Source organism: Chinchilla lanigera, unplaced genomic scaffold, assembly GCF_000276665.1.
Source record: "Chinchilla lanigera isolate Chin_1 unplaced genomic scaffold, ChiLan1.0 scaffold00162, whole genome shotgun sequence".
Taxonomy (NCBI): domain Eukaryota; kingdom Metazoa; phylum Chordata; class Mammalia; order Rodentia; family Chinchillidae; genus Chinchilla; species Chinchilla lanigera.
Window position 1 is genome coordinate 1,887,172 of NW_004955563.1, and position 24,181 is coordinate 1,911,352.

Sequence of the window (24,181 nt, forward strand, 5' to 3'; positions counted from 1 at the left end):
GATGGGAAAATTAGTGAATATTTCAATTAAAATAATATTATAATAAAAGACACATTGTCATGGATCCTTCTCAAAATCCTCTCCCTTGCTTCAGGCACACTTATCCCACCGTCCTTGCCCCTTTCTGAAGCAGTTCTGGAAGTGTTCTTTCGTGAGTGTCCTTGGTTGCACTGCTGTGGCTGCCTTGATGTCCTGAACTGATTCAAAACATTTCTCTGTTAGGGTCATTTTGACCTTGGGGAAGAGCCAGCAAGCACACAGTGCCAGATGCAGTGAGTAAAGAAGATGAGGACACACTGATATTTTTAGGAGCCTGCCCTTCTCTCGGGAGCAGTTGTATTTTTCACCACATCTCATAAAGACACTCACCGAAGAGGACTTCCAGAACTGCTTCAGAAAATTGCCAGGTTGATGGAGTGGTTGTGTTTGAAGCAAAGGGGAGGATTTTGAGGGGCGTGAATAGCAATATGTCTTTTTCTTTTGTCTCTTTGAGACAGGGTCTCAGTATGCAGTGCAGGCTGGCCTTGCTCTCACTTTGTAGCCCAGGCTGGTCTTCAACTCCCAATGATCCTCCTGCCTCAGCCTCCACAGTGCTGGGATTACAGGTGTGCGCCACCACACCCAGCACAGCAACGTGTCTTTTACTGTCATAAGTTTTAAAAAATGTAAGCGTCCACCTAGTAATGTATTTGATCATTTCTCGCACCACACAGCGTCACTCACTGTCCGGGCTGCCCAGGAACACAGCAGTGATTCCTCCTGTCTGCTTATCCCTTTGTACCGTCAGCCAACCTCTCTCCTCCTCCTCACCCCCTCAGCGTCGGCCACTGCCACTTTGCTTTCAATTTCTATGAAAGCAGACTTTTCAGATTCTGCCTCTGTCTTTCTGTGCCCCAGCGTAGTACGCGCCTCGGTCCGCTGGGCTGCTGTGAATGTCTTCAATGTCTTCCGTCACGGTTGCGTCACGTGTCTGAGCTGCATTTCCCTTATCCATTCATCTACTGGCTGACCTTGAGTCCACGGCCACTATCACAAAGGGACACGAGAAAAGGAAGGGTGGGACACGCGCAGGCACCGTCAGTGGGGTTGGGAGGTGGGTATTTGTGGGAAATACTGCAGACCTTCCTCAGAGCCCTAAAGATAGAAATACTGCAGCATGCAGCGGTCCCAGGACTGGGCACGTATCCAAGGGGTGGGCGGTGGCAGAGGGGAGTGCGTGACGCCACCTGCCATCCCGGGAGTGGGAAGCAGCCCTTGGGGTTCTCACCTGCTGGGACATCTGCTCATCTGTCTCGCTTTCCTCTTGTCCCCACCTCCAGTGTGTCCCGGCATGGACATCCGGAACAACCTCACCAGGCTGCACGAGCTGGAGAACTGCTCCGTCATCGAAGGACATCTGCAGATCCTCTTGATGTTCAAGACGAAGCCAGAAGACTTCCGTGACCTCAGCTTCCCCAAACTCGTCATGATCACCGATTACTTGCTGCTCTTTCGGGTCTACGGGCTCGAGAGCCTGAGGGACCTGTTCCCCAACCTCACGGTCATCCGCGGCTCCCGCCTCTTCTTCAACTACGCACTGGTCATCTTCGAGATGGTCCACCTGAAGGAGCTGGGGCTGCACAGCCTCATGAACATCACCCGGGGCTCCGTGCGCATCGAGAAGAACAACGAACTCTGCTACTTGGCCACCATCGACTGGTCCCGCATCCTGGACTCCGTGGAGGACAACTACATCGTGCTGAACAAGGACGACAACGAGGAGTGTGGGGACATCTGTCCGGGCACCACCAAGGGCAAGACCAGTTGTCCTGCGACAGTCATCAACGGGCAGTTTGTGGAGCGGTGCTGGACTCACAGTCATTGTCAGAAAGGTACGCTGGGGACCGGGCTCTCCTCCCCCTTCTCAAGACGTGGTCGTGGGGCAGGGGCTGGGGACTTCGGTGAGGTGGAGATGGCACACGCTCTGCAGAGCCTTGGTGGAGAACACTTCAGGCTCTGGAGCAGTAGCCCTGCCTTATGCGGGAGGCAGCGGTCCCTGAACCTTTTGGCACCAGGGGCCAGTTCCATGCGGGACAGTTTCTCCACGAATGGCTTGGAGAGATGGGTACAGGGTGAGTCCATGGAGTTGCAAGCGCAGGTCCCTTGAGTGTGCAGGGGACAGGGTTCGTGCTCCTGTAGGGAGCAGCGCGAAGTGCCTGGAAACGCAGATACGGTTTTCTTGGTCACCCGGAGCTCACCTCCTGCTGTGTGGACGGGGTCCCAACAGATCGGGGGCTGGGCACCCGGGGACCCCTCCTGCGGGGGATCTGCGTCAAAATCCCCAAAGCCGCAAACAGTACTCAGCCCAATAAGGTTTCTTCTTACACGTCGGTACTTATGGGGAAGTTTAATTTATAAAGCAGGCACAAGAAGAGATGAGCAGCAATGACTTAAGAATACTCTAAACACTCAGAATAATATACCGCAACAAGATATCCCGTCACGTCAAGCACTGTGACGCCGTCCATCTGATAACCTCCTGGCTGCTAAGTTGCTAAAGGGTGGGGACGCTGGACAAAGGCAGGATGCACGGTCCAGGTGGGGCAGAGCAGGGTGGCGTGAGATCGCATCGCGCCGCAGCTCACTGTGGAAACTTATTTGTGGGATTTTTCCATTCAGTATTTTCAGACCACAGTTGACCGTGGGGAACTGAAATCGTGCAAAGTGGAACCTCAGATGGGGTGAGGCTCCTGTACTGAACTCTGCCACTGCAGTGGGCCAACAACCACGGCTAGGTGTAAAAGTATGGCGGGGCAGGGGGCCGCGTCTCAATAAAACTTTATTTACACAGACAAATTGGGGCCAGGTTTTCCCCAAGGGCCCATCAGTTGCCTCCTCATATGCCAGACAGTGCATGCCCCTATGTTCCTCTTGCCTGAGAGAGGGAAAAGAGTGGTAGAGTATGCATTTATTTTTCAGAGAAAAACAAATTTATTTTTAACTGAATATAAAAAATCAAAATGGCCATGATAGACACTTGGAAAAAAAAACTGCACAGGAAGCAAAACAGCTGTCTTCGGCCCCGGGGAACCTTTGCTCATCGAGGTTTATTAGGGACACTTCCTGCTAGTGAGTATTCAATAGGTCTGTTATGTGTTAATGTCTTTAACCCTCTCTGGGGTTGTGTTAGGATCTTTCCGGCTTCCATCAAGGCATCCGGGGTTCAGGCTTTAGCTAGCGTTTATTTCTTTGGGCCTGTTTTCCAGAAATGAAATTTCTGGGTCAGAGGCTCCGGCTCAGGATTGCCACATGGCTCTCTGGAAATGTTGCACCCGCAGCCCGCTCCTTGTCGCGTGGGACTGGAGGGCGACGCCTTGGCCACCTCGAGTGCTGTTTGCAAAATCTTTTGTAATTTACTCGGTTCTGGGAGGAGCCTGGTGTTGACATGGTTTCTATTTGCATTTCTTTGATTGCCATCCGGGGATGATAAATACGTTTGTTTGTTTATCATTCAAGTGTTCTTGTCTTGCTTATATATCCGTGGTCCGTTTATCTTCCAGTACCTCGGCGGTTTTTAGCACTTTCATTAGCACATGTGCGTTGCGTTTGTATCCCTGGCGGCAGGGGTGGTAGCGGTGGTGTTGCGGCTGCGCGTAGCGCGTCTCAATCCCTTTCCGGCCGCCTCCGTCCGCTCCATCTCCTGACCCCGCCCCCTGTGAGGAAGCTCCATCTTCCTGCTTCCTGATACCCGTCTTCTGTTTTGCTCTCGGTTCGCACCCCGTGGGTTTTGGAAGTCTCATTCCTACGCGGTTTTCCTGCGTGATGTCTGTTCGCTAACCCTTGACCAACGTTGTCGCCCGGCTGGGCTCCGTGGTGCAAGGGTTCTGGGACGTTCAGGCCTCAGGTTTTGCCTCTGCTTTCTGTATTTGGGGTCTGCAAAGCCACTCTGTACCCGTAAGACAGTTTTCCCACCATGTTTTAATTATGATTGTTTAAAAAAAACCTTTCATCCTCAATACTTGGGATTTATTCGTGTGTATGACACACCCAAATGATGAGTTGGGGTCTCTGGTATTTACGGCAGAAATCACCCCAGCTTCCTTGCTTCGGGGTCTGTCGCCATCTCTCTTTGAGCCGTGGAGGTTACTTTTCTGAGCATCAGCTTGATAACGTTTTCCTGTCCAAGCCGCAGTTCCGTGCACACATAGAGCTCTTGTTTATTGCTTTATTGGCTCTTCCCACATGTTGTAAAATTCTCTGGGAAGAACTAGTGAACGTGAGAATGGGGCAGGAGAAAGTGAGTGGGTGGCTTGAAGGTTGTATCCCAAAAGATAGGGCAGGGGAGAAAGGAGGGTCTTTTCACCCAAGGTCAAATAGGTGGGGAAGACATGGGAAAGGGAGGTGGGGGGTGGAGAGCGCAGAGTTTTGTAGAGCTGGAAGGCAGTGGTGATTTAGAAGGCTGTGGAGGTCTGAGGAGGGGCAGCATGCGCTTAGGAAGAGGGGAGGGCGTGATACTGTAGGTGGAACCTGATGTGTAACGGGGGTGGGGGGTGGGCAGTTATCTTCCTGTAGCAACCAGAGAGGTTACTTAGCTTGCCCCAGGCCACACAGCTAATAAAAACAGGGCTGGGCTTTGCACCAACTTTACAAAAGACACACACACACACACACACTTTTTTTTTTTTTTTTATGGTGGCAGTGGCATTGTCCACTCTGTTTTAGAAATGCTGGAGCTGCTTTTACCCAAAGGGTACTAGGGTAAAAAATGAACAATCTTTCCTTGGCATGGTGAACAGTCTTTCCCGGGCATACTGTTCCATGTGTATATTAGGCCCAGCTCTTTGGGAGGCTGAGGCGGGAGGATCACTTGAGCCCAGGAGTTCTAGATCAGCCTGGGCAACATAGTGAGACCCTGTCTCAAAAAAACAAAACACAAAACAACACACACACACAAAAACCAAATAAAAAGAAAAGGAAAGAAAAAACAACAACAACAATAAATGAATTCTTCAGCCAGCGTTGATTTCTCCAATTTAGGTGCTTGTTTGAAATGTTCAGTGTCTTGAGGTAGAATTTAAGCTGTTCCTACATGGATTCATTTCTGTATCCACTTCAGTCAGATACCCAGGCTGGAGTTGTCTGGGTTTAGTCTCCTGGTCTCTGAGATGCCCAGGAGCTGTTTCTTGGAAATGTTTATGTCTTTTCTTGTTGGCCTGGGCTTGTCCCTCCGTTTGTCCCTGGGGGAAGGTGTGGCCGCAGGGACTGCCCTGTGGACAGAAGGCCCCTTGTGGGGGGTCCTGTGGCCTGCCTACCGCCCCTGCTGTGCCCGGCCGGGCGTGTGGTCTTGTCCTGTTCTCAGGGTCAGCACACCATTGCCTTTTGAGGGCCCGCCCATGTGTGCTGAATTCAGCTCAGCCTTGCGCTTGTTCTGCTTTGTTTTTTGTTTTTGCTTTTTGGTTTTTTGAGACAGAGTCTCGCTCCATAGCCCAGGCTGGGCTTGCGTTCGTGGTGATCCTCCTGTGTCAGCCTCCCAAGCCCGTGTCACCGTGCAAGGCTGTTTGTCCTTGTTCTGCTTTAAACTCAGTTTCTTTATTGTAAATTTTGCATAATATGAAATTTAGCGCGGAACCCACTTGAAGCCCACAGCTCACCGACACATGGCACATTCCCCTGCCTGTCTAATCATGCCCCTGGCTCCAGCACTTTCTTATCTCCCCTGACTGAAACTGCCCGCAGCCCCTGGTATGCACCATTCTACTTCCTGTCCCTGTTGATCTGATGACTGAAAGGACATCTGGGCAGTGGGTGCCTGCCGTGTGTGTCCTTTCACCAGATGTCACGTGCTCAAGGTTCACCCACGTTGTGCCGTGTGTCATAATTTCTCTCCTTTTCGTGGCACAATACTATTCCATCCAAAAGTTGCATGCTTGGGTTACTTTCACGTTTCAACAACTCCAGATCTTGCTGCTATGAACATGGCTGTGACTTTCAAAATGCTTATGTTGACCTTGTTGCCTTGGCTTTAGGAGAGGCTTATGTAGTATCTGGTGGGATTTAAAAACATAAAACAGACCAACACGAGCCTTTGGAAGATATTCCTTCTGAGGAGACAGAAGCAGAGCCCGGAAGAGTGTGTTTCAACTCCTTCCCCCCTCAAATCTTCTCACGTATCTTATTTGGGCACCTTGGCCACCATCGCTTTCTTGCCAGCTTCCCGAAGCACCCAAGGTGACTCCTCGTTTTTGGGATCAGGGCCTGGAAGGGACCGGCCTGCGCCTTGAGGCGGCCAAGATGGCGGCCAAGATGGCGGCCTGTGCGGCGCCCACAGCGGGACGGAGCATCATGTGGCGGGGAGCGGGCCCAAGAAGCAGGACACAGGACACGGCTTTTCCTTGGTCTCCAGAGCCGCAGGACAGTGCTGAGGTGGGGGCCTTCTCCTGGCCCCAAAGCTCAGCCTCTTTGGAGCCCTTTGTAGGTGGCCTTGGCATGCCGGGAATCAGGAAGCACTGGCTTCCAGTCTGTCTCGGCATGTATGGGTTGCAAAAAGGACCAAGCCTCAGTTTCCCTCTCTGGAAAATGGGGATCCCCATGGGACCTATTTGGAGCTTACGTGAAATTGTGTAGGAGGTGCAGTTAGCGCCTGGCACTGCACGAGCCTTCTGTGGGTTCACCCCGCTGGGTGGCCCCGCCGCTGGGTGAATATGGCCCCATTTCTCACTCTGGTCTTGGGGTGCATGAGGACCATCTCCCATGTTCCCGCTGATACGGTGGGCGCCGCAGCCACAGCCCCGAGGGAAGACCACCCTGACCCCGGGGTGGGGGGCAGAAGCTGGATGGGCTGGATTTCCGGCACGGGGCACTTTGAGGGACGGAAGCCCGGGCCTGCTGGCCGGCTGCTCTGGCAGTTGCCTTCTGGGACGTCTCCCCAGCTGCTCCCTGGGTCGCAAAGAAGCGTAAGGCCAGGGGGCCACGGGTGCCAGGGGAGCTGGTCAGCAGTGCCGCGGGCAGGTGTGGGCAGGAAAGTGGGCGGGGAGGAGGAGGGCAGACCCGCCTCCCTGATTTGAGTTCCATCTTTGTCTGAGGGCCTCTGAAAGTCGAGTTGCGCTTTGTAGAGCGGTGGGGGTCACATACTTGGGTGTATGGTGTTGAAGGGACAGACTTTAGGCGGAATGTTTAGCTTCCTGTTTCATTGTTGTTTTTTGAGACAGGGTCTTGCTGTGAAGCCCAGGCCGGCCTTAAACTCCCAAGGATCGTCTGCCTCAGGCTCCCAAGGGCTGGGATGACGGGTATGCAGCACCGTGCCTGGCTTAGCTTCCTGTTAAGAACACGTCCTCATCTTCTATTTCCTCCTGCTCCTTCTCCCTTTTTCTTCCTCATTCTCGTTCTTCCTTCCTCCTCCCTTTTTTTTTTTTGGTTTTTCTCCGGTACCAGGAACGGAACTCATGACCTTGTGCTTGCCAGGCAGGCACTTTGCCGCTGAGCTAAATCCCCAGCCCCCCTTCCTCCTCCTTCTTAATCTACTTCCTGTGCTCATTGTGAAAGGTGGTGAAATTCAGGAGAGAGAGGCAGAGAGAGACAGAGAGAGAATATGAACTAAGGGCAAAGCTCTTCTTCATCTTAACTGGCTCCCCCACCAGACTGAGCTCTCCCAGAGAGAGACTTTGGTGCTCACCATGGAGTTCTTAGCACCTCTAGTGGTACCTGGTTTACTGTCAACAGTGACAGTGTTAACACTTGTGACTGCCTCATGCTTATTGAGCACATACTATATGCCAGGCACTCAGCAAATGCTGCCTCACAGAATCCTCCCTCAGCCTGTGAGAGTGTGTTAGTCCCATTTTACAGAAAAGAAGACTGAGGCTGGGGTTGTCATGGAGAAGCTTGCTCAGGAGCTCTAGCTGGCAATGTTTGGACCTCAGGCTGATCTGAGTAAGACCCTGGATACGAGGTCTGCAGATTATGGCCTGTGGTCCAATCCAACCCCCTGGCTGCTAATTTTGTATGGCACATAAAAATCTTTTCAGACTTTTAAGAGACTAGGGTGGGTGTACTATTCAGATTTCTATTTCTGGGGCAGAATACCCGACACGCACAACATAAAGGAATAAGGATTTCTTTTTGTTCATGGTTTTGGAGATTCCACTCCATGGTTGGCTGGTTCCAAGGCAAAAACGTCATGGCAGAGCAGCCAGATGGAGGAAAGCTGCTCACCTCATGGTTCTAGAAGCTGAGAGAAGGGAAGAGCTAGAATGACTGGAAGGGGTGGGTAACCTGTCCTCAAAGTGGGCTCCTTCTCCTACCAGTACATTCAGCTATAAACTCCCCAGTGGATTAATCCATTGATGAGTTAAGGCCCCTAGAAACCAATCACCTCCCAAAAGCCCCACCCCTAGACCCGAGGCTTTGGTGGAACATTTTAGATTTAAACCATCATAGAGCAAGAAAATCTAATGAAGAATAATAACATGCAGTGTGATCAAGATATATGGCAAATGTCTAAATTTAAAAAATTTTTATAGTCAAAGACATGGCCATGACTCACTCTCGGAACAGTCTCTTTCACTCCAGACACACTTATCTCATCATTCCTGCCACTTTCCGGGCAGTCCTGGAAGTCTGGTGTCCTTATGAGGTTCGAGCAAAAGTGCGGTGACTGCTGCCGCCGAGTGCTAGCCAGGCGAAAGGCCAGCTTGTAGAAATACCATGCTGTGTCCTCACCCGCCGTATTCCCCGGATCTGGCACTGGGTGACGTCTGGTGCTTCTCCAAAGTCAAAATGACCATGACAGGTAGATGTTTTGAATCGATTCAGAACATGCAGGCAGCCCCGGCAGCAGGGCTAAAGACACTCAGGAAAGAGGACTCCAGCATGGCTGCAGAGAGGGGCAAGAATGATGGGACCGGTGTTTGAAGCGGTGGTGGTGGGGGACCGAGGAGGGGACTAATCTGCCTTTTTTTTTTTTTTCTCCCACTACCGGGAATTGAACTCATGACCTTGCACTTGCCAGGCAGGCGCTGTGCCGCTGAGCTAAATCCCCAGCCCCTGCCTTTCACTGTATGTAGTTTTCAATCACCCCATATATTTTGTGACAAGAAGAAGTTATGTGGAGTTCAAACTTCAGTGTCCATCAATGCAATTTTATGGGAACCCGCTGTTCTCGTCCACTTGCCTGTAATCCGTGGCTACTTTTGCGCCGTCGTGAGAGAGCTGAGTTGTTATGACAGAGATTCTGTCGTCCACAAAACCTAAAACACTTACAGTCCTTTTATAGTAAAAACAATAAAAGTGGCAGACCCCTGTTCTTGGTATGCACCTTGTAAAGATGAGCGGGACATTCAGAGATACAGCTGTGTGTTCAGCAGAAGTTGGGAACTCCCCGCCTCAAGCTCTGTCAGTCCCATTGACCTAGCTGGCACTGAGGGAGGAAGCTGGAACCCTTTCGAGGCTGTCCTTGCCCAGAAGGGGCTCTCTTGGTTGTCTGCGGAATCCAAGGTCGAGCGAAGAACTGTCCGGGGCTGTCAGGCAAGCAGGAAGGGTCACAAGGTGAGGCGGAACCTCTCCCTCCGCCCCCTCGCTCGGTGAGTCATTGGACCCTGTCGTTCTAAATGCATTTAGAGCCTGGGAATCACGATGTTCTCTAGATAATGCCGTGGAGTATGGATAAATTAAATTCCTTCCTGACTCGGTCACTGCAGTCTGTGCAGAAAATAGGAAAATCTAACGTGCGCACCCAAGAATTGAATTAAAACAGAACAAAACAACGGTGGTAGGACATGTATGACGATCGAGCCCTGAGTTCGTCATCTGTCCTGCTTCCTTTTTGTTCTGTCAGAGATCTTTCACAGAATCTCATGGGGACCTGGGTTTGCGGGGAGATGGGACAGAAGGAGAAATAAAAAGGATCAAGAAGTGTGATGTCTCTTCCATGGTTCCCCAGGATGAAGTGTTCAGTATTCATCACAAACATGTATTTAATACAATTTTCTTTCTCTCTTTTTTTGTACTAGGAATCGAATTGAGGACCTTGCACTTTCCAGGCAGGCGCTTATGCTGCTGAGCTATATTCCCAGTCCTATAGTTTGCTTAAAGCATAAAAAGAGAGAGAAAAAAAGCAAAATCTAAGACAGGAAATAAAAATAAAAACCCAGTATGCTGGAAAAATTCTGTGGTCATCAAACTTTGTGGAGGTGACAGGAATTTCCCTTTATTTTTTTTCTGACTCCATAATGATTGCAGTGTGGAATGAGTTCTTCTAATGGGAGGTGGTGCCCGTATGTAACACACCTTAGTTCTTTTTATGTCCCCTCCCATTCCTCCCCCCTTTCTTGGTCTCTTTCCCTTTTGTGGAAGAAACACCTCCCTGCTTCCTGTTACCTATCTTTTATAGTCGGAAGTTTTTAGACAAACTTTTGATTCTGCAGCCGATTGGCTTTTGTGTAGCGGGAAGAATAAATTCTCTGCAGCATGGGTGTGCAAACTTTTGGCTTATTTGGGCCGCATGGAGTGAAAAGAGACTGTCTTGGGCCAAATGCAAAGTCTGTGCTGTAGGGGCTGTATGTAGGTAACAAAACTTGCTTTCGTTTTTTAATATTTATTTTAACATTAAAAAAGAGGGCAAGAGATGCATGACACTGGCAGGATACTTGACCTTGCTTTTGTGAAGCTGTTTCATCAGTGTCTGGCTAGAAAGTGTTTCAACTCTTAGCAGGTTCTCAAGTGCTTTTTGATCTCATCGTGTTCTTTTATGCTGAATTCTTGAAAATACGCGTAGCACTGCCAGAAAGCGGTGGGAGGAACAAGGCAGGATTGTGAAGCAAGGGATCTATTTCTCTGGGAAGCTAGGCCTTAGAAATGCTTGATAAAGAGCTAGGTGTGGTGGTGCACGCCTGTTATCCCTGCACTGTGGGAGGCTGAGGCAGGAGGATCACAAGGTCAAGCTCAGCCGGGGCAACTTAGTGATTTAGCAAGACCCTATCTCAAAGTTAAAAAAAAAAAACAAGGCTGAGGAGCTAGATCAGTGTGAAAGCCCAGTACTGAAAAAAAAAAAAAAAAAGAGACATAATGAAATTATTCTCCAAGTTGGATGTCTGATCACAATTCCATATGTTCCACATATTAATAAGTAAGAAGCTATTTCCTAGTACTATTGATGTTGCACATGTAAGTATGATAATATGACCAGCTTAAAACCATATGTTACAATTTTATACTTTCCGTATCACAGCTGATAAAAATAATTTTAAGTAATTAAATCATGTTATAAAATAACACAAGCCCAGGTTTGAGAATCAAATGAGAAAACTTACACGCCTGCTTAACGGTAACGAGCGTCTGCCTTCACAGGCACAGCCATGTGGAGCGAGGTTGAAGTGTTATTGTGGGTAGTGGCTGCGTTCTGCCCGGAGCCACGCAGCGCAGAGAGAGGCTGATACCTGGGGATTTCTGCTGTTTTGACTGTACGGAGGCGGGAGACAGAGTTAGCCGGGAACGGAGCCTGACCCTGTGTGACATTCGAGGGCTCAGGGGCCAAGGGGGAGGGGAGACAGAAAGGTGTCGGGCTAAGAGAATCAAAATGATCAAGATGTCTCCAGGGGCGTGGCGCACGCCTGTGATCCCAGCACCCTGGAGGCTGAGGCAGGGGGATTGCTGCAAGTTTGAGGCCAGCCTGGGCTACACAGTGAGTTCAAGACTAGGCTGAACTGCACAGTGAGACCCTGCCTCCCCCCACCGCCCCAAAAAAAGAAGACGAAAAGAGAGAAAAAGAAGACTAAGATGTAAAATATCAGTTTCCCAAAACAAACGTAATTATTATGCATCACAAACATATACCGATAAAAAACGGGAGAAAGAAAACTAGCACTACAGAGGCACAATGTTATAAGTTTATGCTTCTTTATTTTTAGAGCCTTTACCAGCCCGTGTCTGCATTACGTCATGACCTCAGCCCCTGTGAGGACCTGGTGCATCCATGTGACACATCTTCCTTCCTGCTTTCATCCTCTGTCCCTCCCCTCCCGCTCCTCCATCTCCTGATCCCCTTCTCATTTGAAGAACGTCTGCCTCCCTGCTTTGGAGCAAGGGAGAACATGTGAAGGGAATTAATGGCAGTGTGTCTTGAACTATCATCAAGTTTTAAAAATTTAAGCACACCCTGTATTTTTCAATCACAGCTCGCACGCATTGAAGAAAACATACTCGGTGTAGAAGGTTCAGTGCTGTTCTCAGTTTCAGGCATCCGCTGGGCATCTCGCCGGCCTCCCCCGCAGACGGGGACCGTGCCATAGAAGCCAGATGAGCAGGTGGCACCTGGAGGGCACGAGGATGCAGTGAAGAAGGGAAGACCGGGTGGCCATGTGCTGCAATTAGTGTTGCCCGTATCTTCCGTGGTGAATAAGTATTCAGACTTAGAGTCATAACTGGTGCCCGGGGCTTTGGAATCACAATGGAAAGCTACTTTCTCCTCCGGGGAAGTAACGTGGTCCAGTCCTCCAGGGAAGACGGTGGGGTAGAGCGAGATGCATGGTTAGGAGGAAGTGGCTGCTCTTGGCAGTCTGGTAACTTGGTAACTGGTCGGGCGAGTTTCCCTTTGATGTCATGCAGTTCATTGAGCAGGTAGGTTTAGGTGCTAAGGAGAAGAGAAGAGAGGAGGAAAGAGAAGAGGGAGGAGAAAGAGAAAAAGAAAGAAGGAAGGAAGGAAGCAAAGGAGAAAGAGGAGGAGGGAGAGGGAGAGAGGGAGAAGGGAGAGAGGAGAGGGAGGGGGGAAGGGGCTTTGTGGGAGGATATAATCGCTCTTCAGTGCCTGGTGGTCTGTTTTGGGAATGCCTTCAACAGTGGCGCATAATGAAATATGTTATCTGCAGATTTTTGTTCCTTCGATTTTTCTAGGTAGATGGAAAAATTAAAAAATTCTCCATCTTTGACATGAATGGGTTACCCAGCTTTCCAATTGCTGGGGCACAAACCCGACACCCACCACGCACAGGAGGAGAGGTTTAATTTGGCTCATGGGTCCAGGTGGTTCAGCCCATGGCCAGCCAGCTCCAAGGCAGGGGTGTCATGGCAGAAGGGTGTGGTGGAACAAAGATACTTGGTTCATGTTGGGTGGAAGCAAAGCCAGGGAACAGGGCCAGAGAGGTAGGGGAGAAGAAGCAGATGTAGACCCCATGGCCACGCCTTCGTGGTCCCCCTAGGCACACCTACCTACAAGCATGCCCCGCAAACACAAATGCATACCCTAACGGGTTGTTTTCATTTTTTGTTAGTATGTATCTCAGCACCTGGTGTTCACACTCGGCGTGTAGAGCTGATGCATGTTCGGGACACGTCTTAACTCATTTTCCACTCTCCCGTCCCACCTGTCCCTCCATCTCTTGGTCCCGTTCCCGTTTGAGAAAGGTCTTCTCATAGAAGAGAAACTGTGCAGTATTGATCCCATGAGTCCGATTTATTTCACTTGACATTATGGTCTCAAGGTACATCTGTTTTCCCACAAATGAGTCAAGTTCATCCTTTGTGGCCGAATAGTACTCCAGTGTGTCTAGCACCACAATATCTTATCCGGTCATCTGTTGGTGGACATAAAGGCTGCTTCTAAGATTCAGATGTTGTTAGTTGTGCTGCTACACATGGGTGTGCATGGGTCCCTGTCAAAGAGCCTGTGTACCTCCTGTGTCAGGTGGCTGGAGGGCAGGGCTGCACCTCAGCTCACTTTATGCAGGGGCAGATCCCAAGTATCCCAGGGTTGCTCAGTGTGAGAAACCCTGCTGGTATGTAGGCTTGTCCCGTGTCACCTTTGGTTTTCCTTGAAGTTCTAGGCTCCAGCCTGGAGCATGTCCCACAGTTGGATTGTTACTAGTGGTCCTGTCATGCCACAGGTCAGCACAGACCTCTGTCCTCGGACACAGAGCCAGGCTCAGACTCAGCTTCTGTCTTGTTAGTAGACTCTATTTAACCTGGGCCATCTCCACGACAGCACTGTATTCCACAGCCACTTTTAGCAGTGATCACCTTGACTACTCATTATGGGTGTGTCTAGATGCCTGTCTTGGTTACTAGAAGTCAGGAAGGAAAGGTTTATTTAGCTCACAGTTTGTGGAGGTTTCAGTCCATACTCAGCTGGCTCCGAGGCAGAGTGGCACATGGCAGAGGGCAACCATTCATGGCAGTGGAAAACAGCAAAAGCAACAAAAGCAAAAAGGCGGAGTGGCAGCAAGCAGCCTCTTTCCCTCCCTTACACTGTGTGCAAACTACCCTCCCTATGGTGGTGGGTGTACCACTCACACCCATAATTCCAGCATTGGACCTGGAATGAATCATAAACTCTAGAAACCTGCCCCATGATGCCATGAGGCTCTGGGGGGACATCCAGACACAAACCATAACAATGCCTCTCCTACAGCCTCATGTGCTGTAGGTGGGGCTTTGGGGAGGTGATTGGATCATGGGGCTGTGACACTAGATTGGTCCACTGGTGTGTTTATAGCCAACTAAGCACGAAGGTGGAACCTGGTGGGAGGAGGTGGTCATGGGGGCGTGGCCTGGAAGGATACGTGTCTCTCCTCCTCCCTTGATCTCTCTCTGCTTTCTGCTGCCCTGCCATGGACTGTTTCCCCTTTGCGTGGCCACCTGCCTTGGAGCCACTGACTGTGGCCTGAAGCCTCTACAAACTGTGACTCAAAATAAATCTTCCCTCCTGACCACTGTGGGAGTTGGGTATTTTGTGCCCCCAGTGAAAAAGTAACTGAGACACTGTTCTTCTTGCGAACATGGCTGTGGGCCATGATGTGTCCTTTAAATCCCTTTTTAATGTCTTAGAATTTCGTTCTGCAGTATGGTAGTGCCCACTGACCTCCCCCTTTTAGTTGAGAGCAAACAAAACCCGTCCTGGAAATCATAATGAAACTCTGTGTTCTTGAGGAGGGCAAGTTTTACTCCGAAAATCACTTTTATAAGCCAGGGAGGTATTAAGGTTATTTGGAAAGGAATTTTACAAGGCCAAGAAAAAAGTGAGATGTTTACTTTAGAATCTGTGGTTGCTCAGAAGGTGAGGTGGGCAGATGAAGTCTACACCAAGGTCAAGAGGAAAATAATACATGAACTGGAGGATACTAATGCATGTCTTGATGTGATTTGAGGACTTCTGGCTGGTGGGAATGTTATGTTTACAAGGGTCTTCTACTGCAGAATGCAAATTACAGCAATAGACAGTGGGTAGAGTGGAGACTAGGAGTTGGAGGCAGAGGGTGTGAGGGAGCAGAGGACCTCTTGCTCGCTGGCCCTGAGGTCTTATTGGAACAATCAAGTTCCCTAAAGGAGACCCCGATGACCCCAGAGTGCAAGAAGTCAGAAAACGACACTGATGATTTTCTTCTTGACCCAAAGTACAAATGTTGCATACACATTTCTGGAGCGTTCCCCAGTTTGGCAAAGGAGATTTTAAAAAGAAATTTCTAGCTGCAGGCAAGAATGGTCGGAGGGAATTAGTCACTCACCCCGGAAGTGTAAGATGGCATGCATTGTCTGTTTGTTTTATTTCAGAGTACCTTGACATATTTATAAAGGGCTTTCCTAGATTTCATCCTGGCTGCTGCTTTTCGTCCCTTAAGTCTTACATCTTTTAGGAATGACTTCTCCTGGACAGACAGGTGTGGTTCGTAGAGGAAGTATAAGTCTACTTCTGTTGCTATAACAAAATATCTGTGGCTGGATACACTTTAAAGAGGTTTCTGCAGCTCATAGTTTTTTCTTTTTAAAGTATTGGGGATTGTACTCAGGGCCTTTCACAAGCTATGTCCCCAGCCCTTTTTATTTTATTTTTAAAAATATGAGACAACATCTTACTAAGTTGCCCAGGTTGGCTTAGAACTTGCAACCCTCTTCCCTCAGCCTCCTGGCTGAGGTGACAGGTATGTTGCACTGCACCTGGCTTAGCTCACACAGGCTGGAGTCTCAAAGGGTGTCATGCTGGCTCTGCTGCCAGCCTGTGGCTGCGTCTCAGAATAGCAGGAGCACATGCCAAGCAGAAAGATCGTTCGTGATGCAGGAGTCAGAGACAGAGGCAGCCAGTCTGCTGTTTTCGTAACAGCCCTCTTGGGAGATCTCACCAAGGATCTTGAGAGCTACCCTAGTCCCTGTGGAAGACATTGAGCTCAGGGACCCATTCACCTTACAGTCACCACCACTCTTATGCCCAAGCTCCCACACATGACCCTTGGAGTTCACATCCGACCCTGTCTATACCGCCCGGGACGGAGAATATGTCAAGGGGGCCCCTTGGATGGTGGCTTAGGACCGGCTCAATGGAATTCTCGGGTGCAGGTAGCCGCACCAGCCCCATGTGGCCAAGTTGATATTAATTACAATGAAGCCTTCTGTGTGCTTGCCATATTTACACCATGCCTGTGTGAAACATTTCACCATCGCGTAAAATTCCGTACAGCAGAACCAAAGTACAGGAGAGCTGGGTCATGATCGAACTGCACCTGAGATCCAGCCAGGCGAGGCTGGACCTCAGTGCTGTCTGACACAGGACTTGCACAAGCTGTCTTTTCCTTTTCCTTTCCTTGCCTCCCTTCCTCCTTGTCTTTCTGCCTTTTTCCTTCTCTTCTCTTCTCTCCTCTCCCCTCTCCCTCTCCTTCTCCCTCTCACACTCCCTCTTTTCTTCATTGGGGATTGAACCAGACCCTTTGTACCAAACTATGTCCTTGGTCCTTTTTCTATTTTATTTCGAGACAGAGTCTTGTTAAATTGCCCAGGTTGGCCTCCAACTTGTAATCTTCCTTCCTCAGCTTCCCAAGTAGCTGAGATTACAGGCTTATATCACTGTGCTGGGCTTGCTTTAAAAAATTATTTTTGAGACAAAATCTAGTCAGGTAGTGCAGACTGGGCTCGAGCTTGCAATCTTCCTGCCTCAGCCTCCAGGGTAGCTGGGATTACAGACATACATTACTTTACTTGACCTGACTAGCTTTTCTGAACTTTTCTTTTTCCTTCTAGCATGAGGACATGATAAGGGAACTAGTCTCAGAGTTTTTTTCCTCAACTTTTAACTGATATCCCTTTTTTTTTTTTTTTTGATAAAAGCAGTAGCAACAAACATCTTTCTCGTTTCCTTCAAATTTGTCCCCCTGACCCCCACTAAGTATAAAGTATAACACGAGTGTGTCTTCAGGCTCTGTACCCTGGAGAGCCCCTGGAGTAGAGGAAGGAGTGACTTGTTAAAGTTGGGCCCAACGAAGAGGTTATTATAGTGAGAAGGGGAACAAGGAAGAGAGTGTTGACCGGGGGCTGAGGGTGCCATGTCAGTGGGTGATCAAGAACGGCAAATTTTTCAGTTCCTTCCTGGCCTCTCCTCTCCGGGGGAGAGGAGACAAAACCTTTCAGCCTAAGAAAAACAGAATGGGTGTGGACAGAGAAAGTGAGCACACCACAGCGGGAAAGGGGTCCTGAAGAGAATTTTAGCCTGAGTTTGTCTTCCTGATGGAGTACTGAGCGTCTCAGTCAACTCCAGTTTACCGTTGACAGAGGAATGTACTAGGACTACATAACTTAACACAGGGGATGGGAGGTTGTTTACTGGGAGGATGGGACTTTCTTAGGGAGCTTGTATCAGCTGGCTTCTGCTGTATAACAAAGCACCCTGAAACATAATAACTTTCTACAACAATGATTTCTTCCCTTCAGGATTTTGTGGGTTTGTTGGGGGTTTTCTTATAACCACGAGCAGAGGGGCCCATCTCTCTCTGGCATTTGGGATCTGTTGGTGGGTTAGTTGGTGGCTGCATACCCCCCTGTGCCCTTATTCATGCATCTGGTGACTGGTTGGTGCTGTCAGCTGGGACGCCTGTGTTATTTTCTTCCTGTGGCTGCTCATTCCCCAGTTGGGTACCTTGGACCACATAATGACCTGTGGTTCCAACACCAGCAAGAGGTGAATTCCCAGTACATAGGTTCTTCTCTAGCTTCTGTCTGCATCAGATGTGCTAATGTGCCATTGGCCAAAGCAAGTCACATGGCTAAGGTGTAGGTGAAAGGGGAGGAGGCATGAACCTGCTGGCCAGCGGGGGAGCATTTGTGGTCATTTTTGCTTCCTACTTGAGAGCTCCAGGGTGGGACATACGGGGGTTAATGGAACATTCTAATGAGGATTTGGTGTCCCAGAGGACAGAAAGTCTGGTGTCACGTGACTGAGGAAGTGAAATGTTTTTTTCTGAGTAGTAATTTAATTTCCTGAGTTCCAATTTTTGAAGAATCATGAATCTTTTTTTTAAATTTTTTTTTTGGCGGTACTGAGGATCAAACTCACGACATTGTGCTTGCCAGGCAGGCGCTTATGCCACTGAGCTATATCCCCAGCCCCAGAATCATGATTCTTGATGTTTCTTTTTCATTTCAAATTTTAGGGTTGGGGATATAGCTTAGTGGTAGAGCGCTTGCCTAGCATGCACCAGGCCCTAAGTTCAATGCCCAGTACTACAAAAACAAATAAATTTTTAAACTGCCATATAATAATTGAACATATTTAAAGGGTGACATTTCTTTATGTTAGTAACATTCAAAATCTTTTTTAAAGCTACTTTAAAATGTACAACAGCTGGGTGTGGTGGTGCACACCTGTAATCCCAGCACTCGGGAGGCTGAGGCAGGAGGATTGTGATGAGTTCAAGGTCAGCCTGGGCTGCATAGTGAAACCCTGTTTCAAAAAAAAAATACAATATGTTTTATGTTTTTTTTTTTTTTTTTGGTTTTTCTCTGGTACCGGGAACCGAACTCATGACCTTGTGCTTGCCAGGCAGGCGCTTTTGCCGTTGAGCTAAATCCCCAGCCCCTTATGTTTTTTTTTTATCACCTATTAAATTCAATCCAAAACTGTGGTCTACTTCTAGGAATATTGATTCTGTTTTATTATCTGTGTTGTTTTAAACTCAGTGTCATTTAGTAATTTAATTACTATAGATTTATTATTTTTTTTTGTCTTTTTGAGACAAGGTCTCACTATGCAGTTCAGGTTGGCCTTGCACTCACTTTGTAGCCCACGCTGGTCTTGAACTCACAACGATCCTCCTGCCTCAGCCTCCTGAGTACTGGGATTACAGGCATGCACACCTGGCTATAGATTTAAACCTTGTTTTATACTTGATAGATTATTTCTCATTATACTTTTTTGAAGTATATTTTATTCTTGAATTTAAGACTTTCCAAATCTACCCCTTCCAGCACATAAAAAAATCCACTTAGACATTGATTGCACATTTTAATTAAAAATGCAATGAAAAATTTGAGAAATAAGTACTGTGACACTTTCCTTTCTATGCAGACAATGTAATTCTAATTACAGGGGCTGGGGATTTAGCTCAGCAGCACAGTGCCTGCTGGTAAGTGCGAGGTCGTGAGTTTGATTCCCAGTACTGGAAAAACAAAACAAAACAAAATTCTAATTACATTAAAAAGAATTCTGATTTCCATATCTTTTATATTGCCCCCTTTTTGTATTAGTATGTCTTGAGTATTTCTGTTATGATAATTCCTGACTATTTTTTATTTTTATTTTTGCGTGTGTGTGTGCTTTTGAGACAGAATCTCACTGTATATTGCAGGCTGGCCTTGAACTCACTAGGTAGCCCAGGCTGAGCTTGAACTTGCAGCAGTCTTCCTGCCTCAGCCTCCCATGTGCTGAGGTTACAGGGTGAGCCACCACGCCTGGCGTAGTCCCAGATTTTTATATCACAGAATTTTTAATTGTTCATTGTAGCGACTACGAAGAGCATGTTTGTCCTGAATCCAGATCCATTAATGATACTGACAAATAGATTTAAAAGGTTTTTAACTGTTATGTACAGTTTTATTTCCTTAAATTATAGTCATTAAAATCATATCTCAAAGCCAAACCTTTCCTATCACTTTAAAATCTTATTCTCCTCTCCAGGGCTGGGAGATGCATGCTAAATGTCTAAGAGTGCTCTTGCTTGGTGTCCACCGCCAGCGGACTTCCTAAAGCACTGTCACCCTTGCTTTCCTGCGGTAAACGCTGGCTGTGATGAGTTGTTCTTTTAGCACAGTGCTGAATTGGATTTGCCAGGCTGCCTTTGTTTTGTTTCTTGGATCGCCGCCATCTGTGTTCATGATGAAACGGTACTGTGCTTTGGGTTTGTTTAGCTTTGCAGTCTCTTCCTCAGGCTTTGTTATCAGATGTTCTAGCCACATAAAGTGAATGAGGCAGTTTTCCATTTTAAATGCTGTAGATTTCTAGCTCCTGCACTAGAACGACCGAGTATTTGTGGAAAATCTTACGACGCTGCACTCTTCCGGAGGAGGAGTTCTTGGATAACTTTTTAAATTTTATGTAAGGTGGTCAGAAATTCAGTCTTAAATCTTTTTTTTTTTAAAACTTCAGCTGTTATTTTGAATTACTTGTATTTCCTTAGCAACCATTTCATTGAGCTTTTTTTTTTTTTTTTTGCTTGTTTGTTTTTTTCGGCTACTGGGAATCGAACTCACGACCTTGCGCTTGCCAGGCAGGCGCTGTGCTGCTGAGCTAAATCCCCAGGCCCTCACTGAGCTTTTGAGATTTACTAGCAGGCTTTCCTGCTTGCTTTAATCTTGTTTATGTATTTTCTTTTATGCCTTTTTAAATTTGATACTTTGTTTATTGTTTTCAGCAAAACAGATCTTGGGTGTATTTATCAATTTTTTCACAATTCAATAGCTCCTGTAATGATCTTAATTATTTTAATTCTGTTATTTTGAGCTATGCTTTTTCATTTTTTCCCTTTTTCCTACCATGAAATCCTAAATCCTTTTTAGAATAAGGTAGGGAATGAACAAACGAAGACCTGAAAGAGAATTAAGACGTACCAACTTCTCTTGAGGAATGTAATCATTATGTACTGCAGATATGTACTAATAAAAAATAAAAATTGAAAAAAAAGATTAAACAGATTAAAATGGTCAATACAACGAAAACTTTGAAGAGCACGAATTCACCATTGAGTGCAAGTTTAGCTACTTTCATAGGGTTTGACTATGTCATAGTCACTCCTTTCTAAGGAGTTTATAATGATAAATTTGATTTGTTATTATGACCCTCATTATGATGAAAGCTATTGTTGAATTAGTAGTGTCTTCCAATAACTGTGTGTAAATTTTCTTATTTAATCTTTGTATTAGTCAGCTTTCCCCTTGCTGAGATGAAATACCTGACACAATTTAAAAGAGGAAAGGTTTAATTTTGCTCAAGGTTTCAGGGGCCTCAGCCCATGGTGGACTGGCTCTCAGGCTGAAAAATCATGGCGGGACGGCTGGAAGAACAAAGCTATTTAGTTTACGGCAGCCAGTAACCTGAGCAGGTGTCAGGGGTGGAGAGGAAGAGGCAAAGGACCGCATGTAGTACTCAAGTCACACCTCCAGGATCCACCTGGACACACCCAGGAGGGTGCTTGACTGATCTGCTAGGCGTTCTTAACCTGATAAAGTTGACATAGCAGGATTGGGGCTGGGGATTCAGCTCAGCGGCACCGCACCTGCCTGGCAAGCACGAGGTCGTGAGTTCGATTCCCGGTACCGCAAAAAAACCAAAAGAAAAAAAAAGGAAAGACATAGCAGGATTAACAGTCACTGTTAATAGAATTAATAATCTTACTAGCTGCCCACAAATTGTCCTGGTTTTATAGGCTATGTCCTAATGGATGAAATGGAGACCCAAGAGGAGTGACACGTTCAAGGGCACGCGGATAGTGGAGCAGGGATGGGGCAGGTCTGGAATTTAGTCTCTGTTGATCCTAAATCATGTGCCTTTCTGACTATGCTACACTGCCTCTTCAGTTGAGTGATTTTTAATCACTAGTTAAGGTTTAAAAAAATTAACTTTTCACTTTAATGAGTTGTCTTAAATCTCCAGTGGACGGGGGCTTTAAAAACAGTTTTACTTTTAACTTGTTTTGAACTTTGGCCCCACATGTGAACCTTCGTTTCTGCTGTTCTTTTTTTTTTTTTTGGTTTTTCTCCGGTACCAGGAACCGAACTCACGACCTTGCGCTTGCCAGGCAGGCGCTTTGCCACTGAGCTAAATCCCCAGCCCCTGTTTCTGCTGTTCTTTGATTGCTTGGAGCCCCGTGGTCGCCAGTGACCGTTTCACTGGCTTCTGTAAATGTTCCACGGGAGCCGGAATTCAGAGCCACAGTTCAGAATCTCCAGCCGCACAGGGAAAAGCGTCCTCTGGCGAGCTGTGTGTCCCTGAAGAACTCCTCTCCAGAAATGATTTCGTCACTCCCTGGGCCGTCTCACCTGCCTCCCCCCCGCAGCCAGTATTCCCAGGAGTCCGACTCTCCTCCCTGCCGTGTGCAGGTGGTGTTGTGACACGGGGCTGGCAGAGCGCGACCTGCAGGTCCACCTGCCACGTGGGCTTCCTTTCTATTTCGGGGCCTCGATTGTCAGCGTGAGGCTGCGGAAAAGCCAGTGTGACCCGGGGCTGACGTCAGGCGATCAGACCTTCCTTTCCAACGGGGCTGTGATTCATCCTTTCTTTTTATGGGCCTGTACCACATTGGAAGTATTACAGTAGTAGTTTTTGTTTGAAATCTAATCAGGGTTTTAATTTGCCATCTGGAGTCTGTCCCTGGTGCTTTTTTTATTGTTCGTGACTCAGAGGAGTGTTGGGGGCGGGAAGTGGGCCTGGCAGGGCCGCTGCCATCTGCCGCAGGGTCTGTCCTGCTTCCCGAAGCTTATTTTCTCTGCCTTCTGTGCAGCCACAGCACACCGCCAGGTGCTGCTCTGGAGGGCTTCAGCCTCAGCTGCCTCTTCCTTTTTATGTATTTGAACATGTTGTTTGTTTATTTTGAGACGTGGTCTTGCCCCGTCGTCTGGGCTGGCCTTGAACTCTAGGGCTAAAATGATCCTTCTGACTCAGTCTCGGAGGTAGCTGGGACGCCAACATGTGCCACTCCTCTCAGAATGTTTTAGAAGGAAGCGCGGATCACTAAGAGGGTGGGCTTCAGGTGTTCTCCCTGCAAAAAAAACCGTGAAGTATGTGAGGTGATGCGTATGTTAATTCGGTCTGGGTAGCTGTTCCACAGCGCATGCTTATTTCAAAACTCTTTCAGAACGTCCTGATGTATGATACAAGTGTATAGAATATAGTTTGTGAATGAAAATAATAAGTTTAAGTTTAAAAATTCAAAAAAGGGACTTGGGATGTAGCTCAGTGCAAAGGCCCTGAGCATGCACGTGTGCGTGTGCACACACACACATACACACACTCATGCACACACACACACATGCACACACACACGCACACACACAGATTAACTGCCACAATTTTCTCCTCCTTCTCTTTCTCCTCCTTTTTCTTCTTCTGTTTCTTTTTGTTTTTTTCTTTTTGGAGACAGGATCTCACTATGTAGCTTAGGCTGGATTTGAACTCACTGTGTAGCCCAGGCTGGCCTCAAATTCATGGTGATCCCCTGCCTCAGCCTCCCGAGTGCTGGAATTACAGATGTGCGCTGCCATGGCCAGCACAATTTTCTTCTTCTTAAAACACAGTGAGTTGAGTAGTATTGATATTCCGGGGTGGATTGTCACGGGCGGTGGGGACTGCCTGGTCCCGGGCATTGTAGGAACTGCAACTACCCCAGCCTTCCACCCACTCAGTGCTGGTAGTGCCCCCAACTTGGGACATCTGCACATGTCCCCAGGCATGGCCAAATGTTCCCCGGGGACAGAATCCTTCCTGTTGTCGCTAGTTGATAACTGTTGCTATACGGTGAATATCTCTGTCATTGTCTTCTCTCTGTTCAAAAACTGTCAATGTCTCTGTTACATGTAAACTCATTTCATGGGTCACTTCCTAGTCCTGGCTTCCTTCGCTCCTCTCCCCGAGTTAGTTCCTGCCTTGCTTTTATAGCAATCACTACCTTGTGCTTGTGTATAATTTCATAACCCAAAATTGTCTCCCTAGATATCCAGGTTTAACTTTTTCATTTAAAAGAATAAGCACTTAGGGCCAAGGGTACAGGTCAGTAGTTTAGCATGCACAGTACTCTGGGTTCAAACCTTGGCACCACCAAAGAATTCTTAAAAAAACAAGCCAAATGTGTCACCCATGGCTGTAATCCTAGCACTTGAGAGGCTGAAGCAGGAGGTTTGCTGCAAGTTCCAAGCAGCTTGGGCTACATAGTGAGACTCTGTTCCAAGAAACCAAAAATAAAAA

The 24,181-nt window shown here is 47.8% G+C and overlaps 1 protein-coding gene across 1 annotated transcript in view; it reads left to right on the top strand.

Annotated features, from left to right (window-relative positions):
- Insr (insulin receptor) overlaps window positions 1-24,181 on the top strand; it is a gene marked incomplete at its 5' end in the record, with an annotated part of 144,446 nt that overhangs the window by 19,772 nt on the left and 100,493 nt on the right. Inside the window, 1 exon segment of the mRNA XM_013509165.1 lies at window positions 1,320-1,871. Within this exon segment, the coding sequence (XP_013364619.1) occupies window positions 1,320-1,871 (552 nt within the window).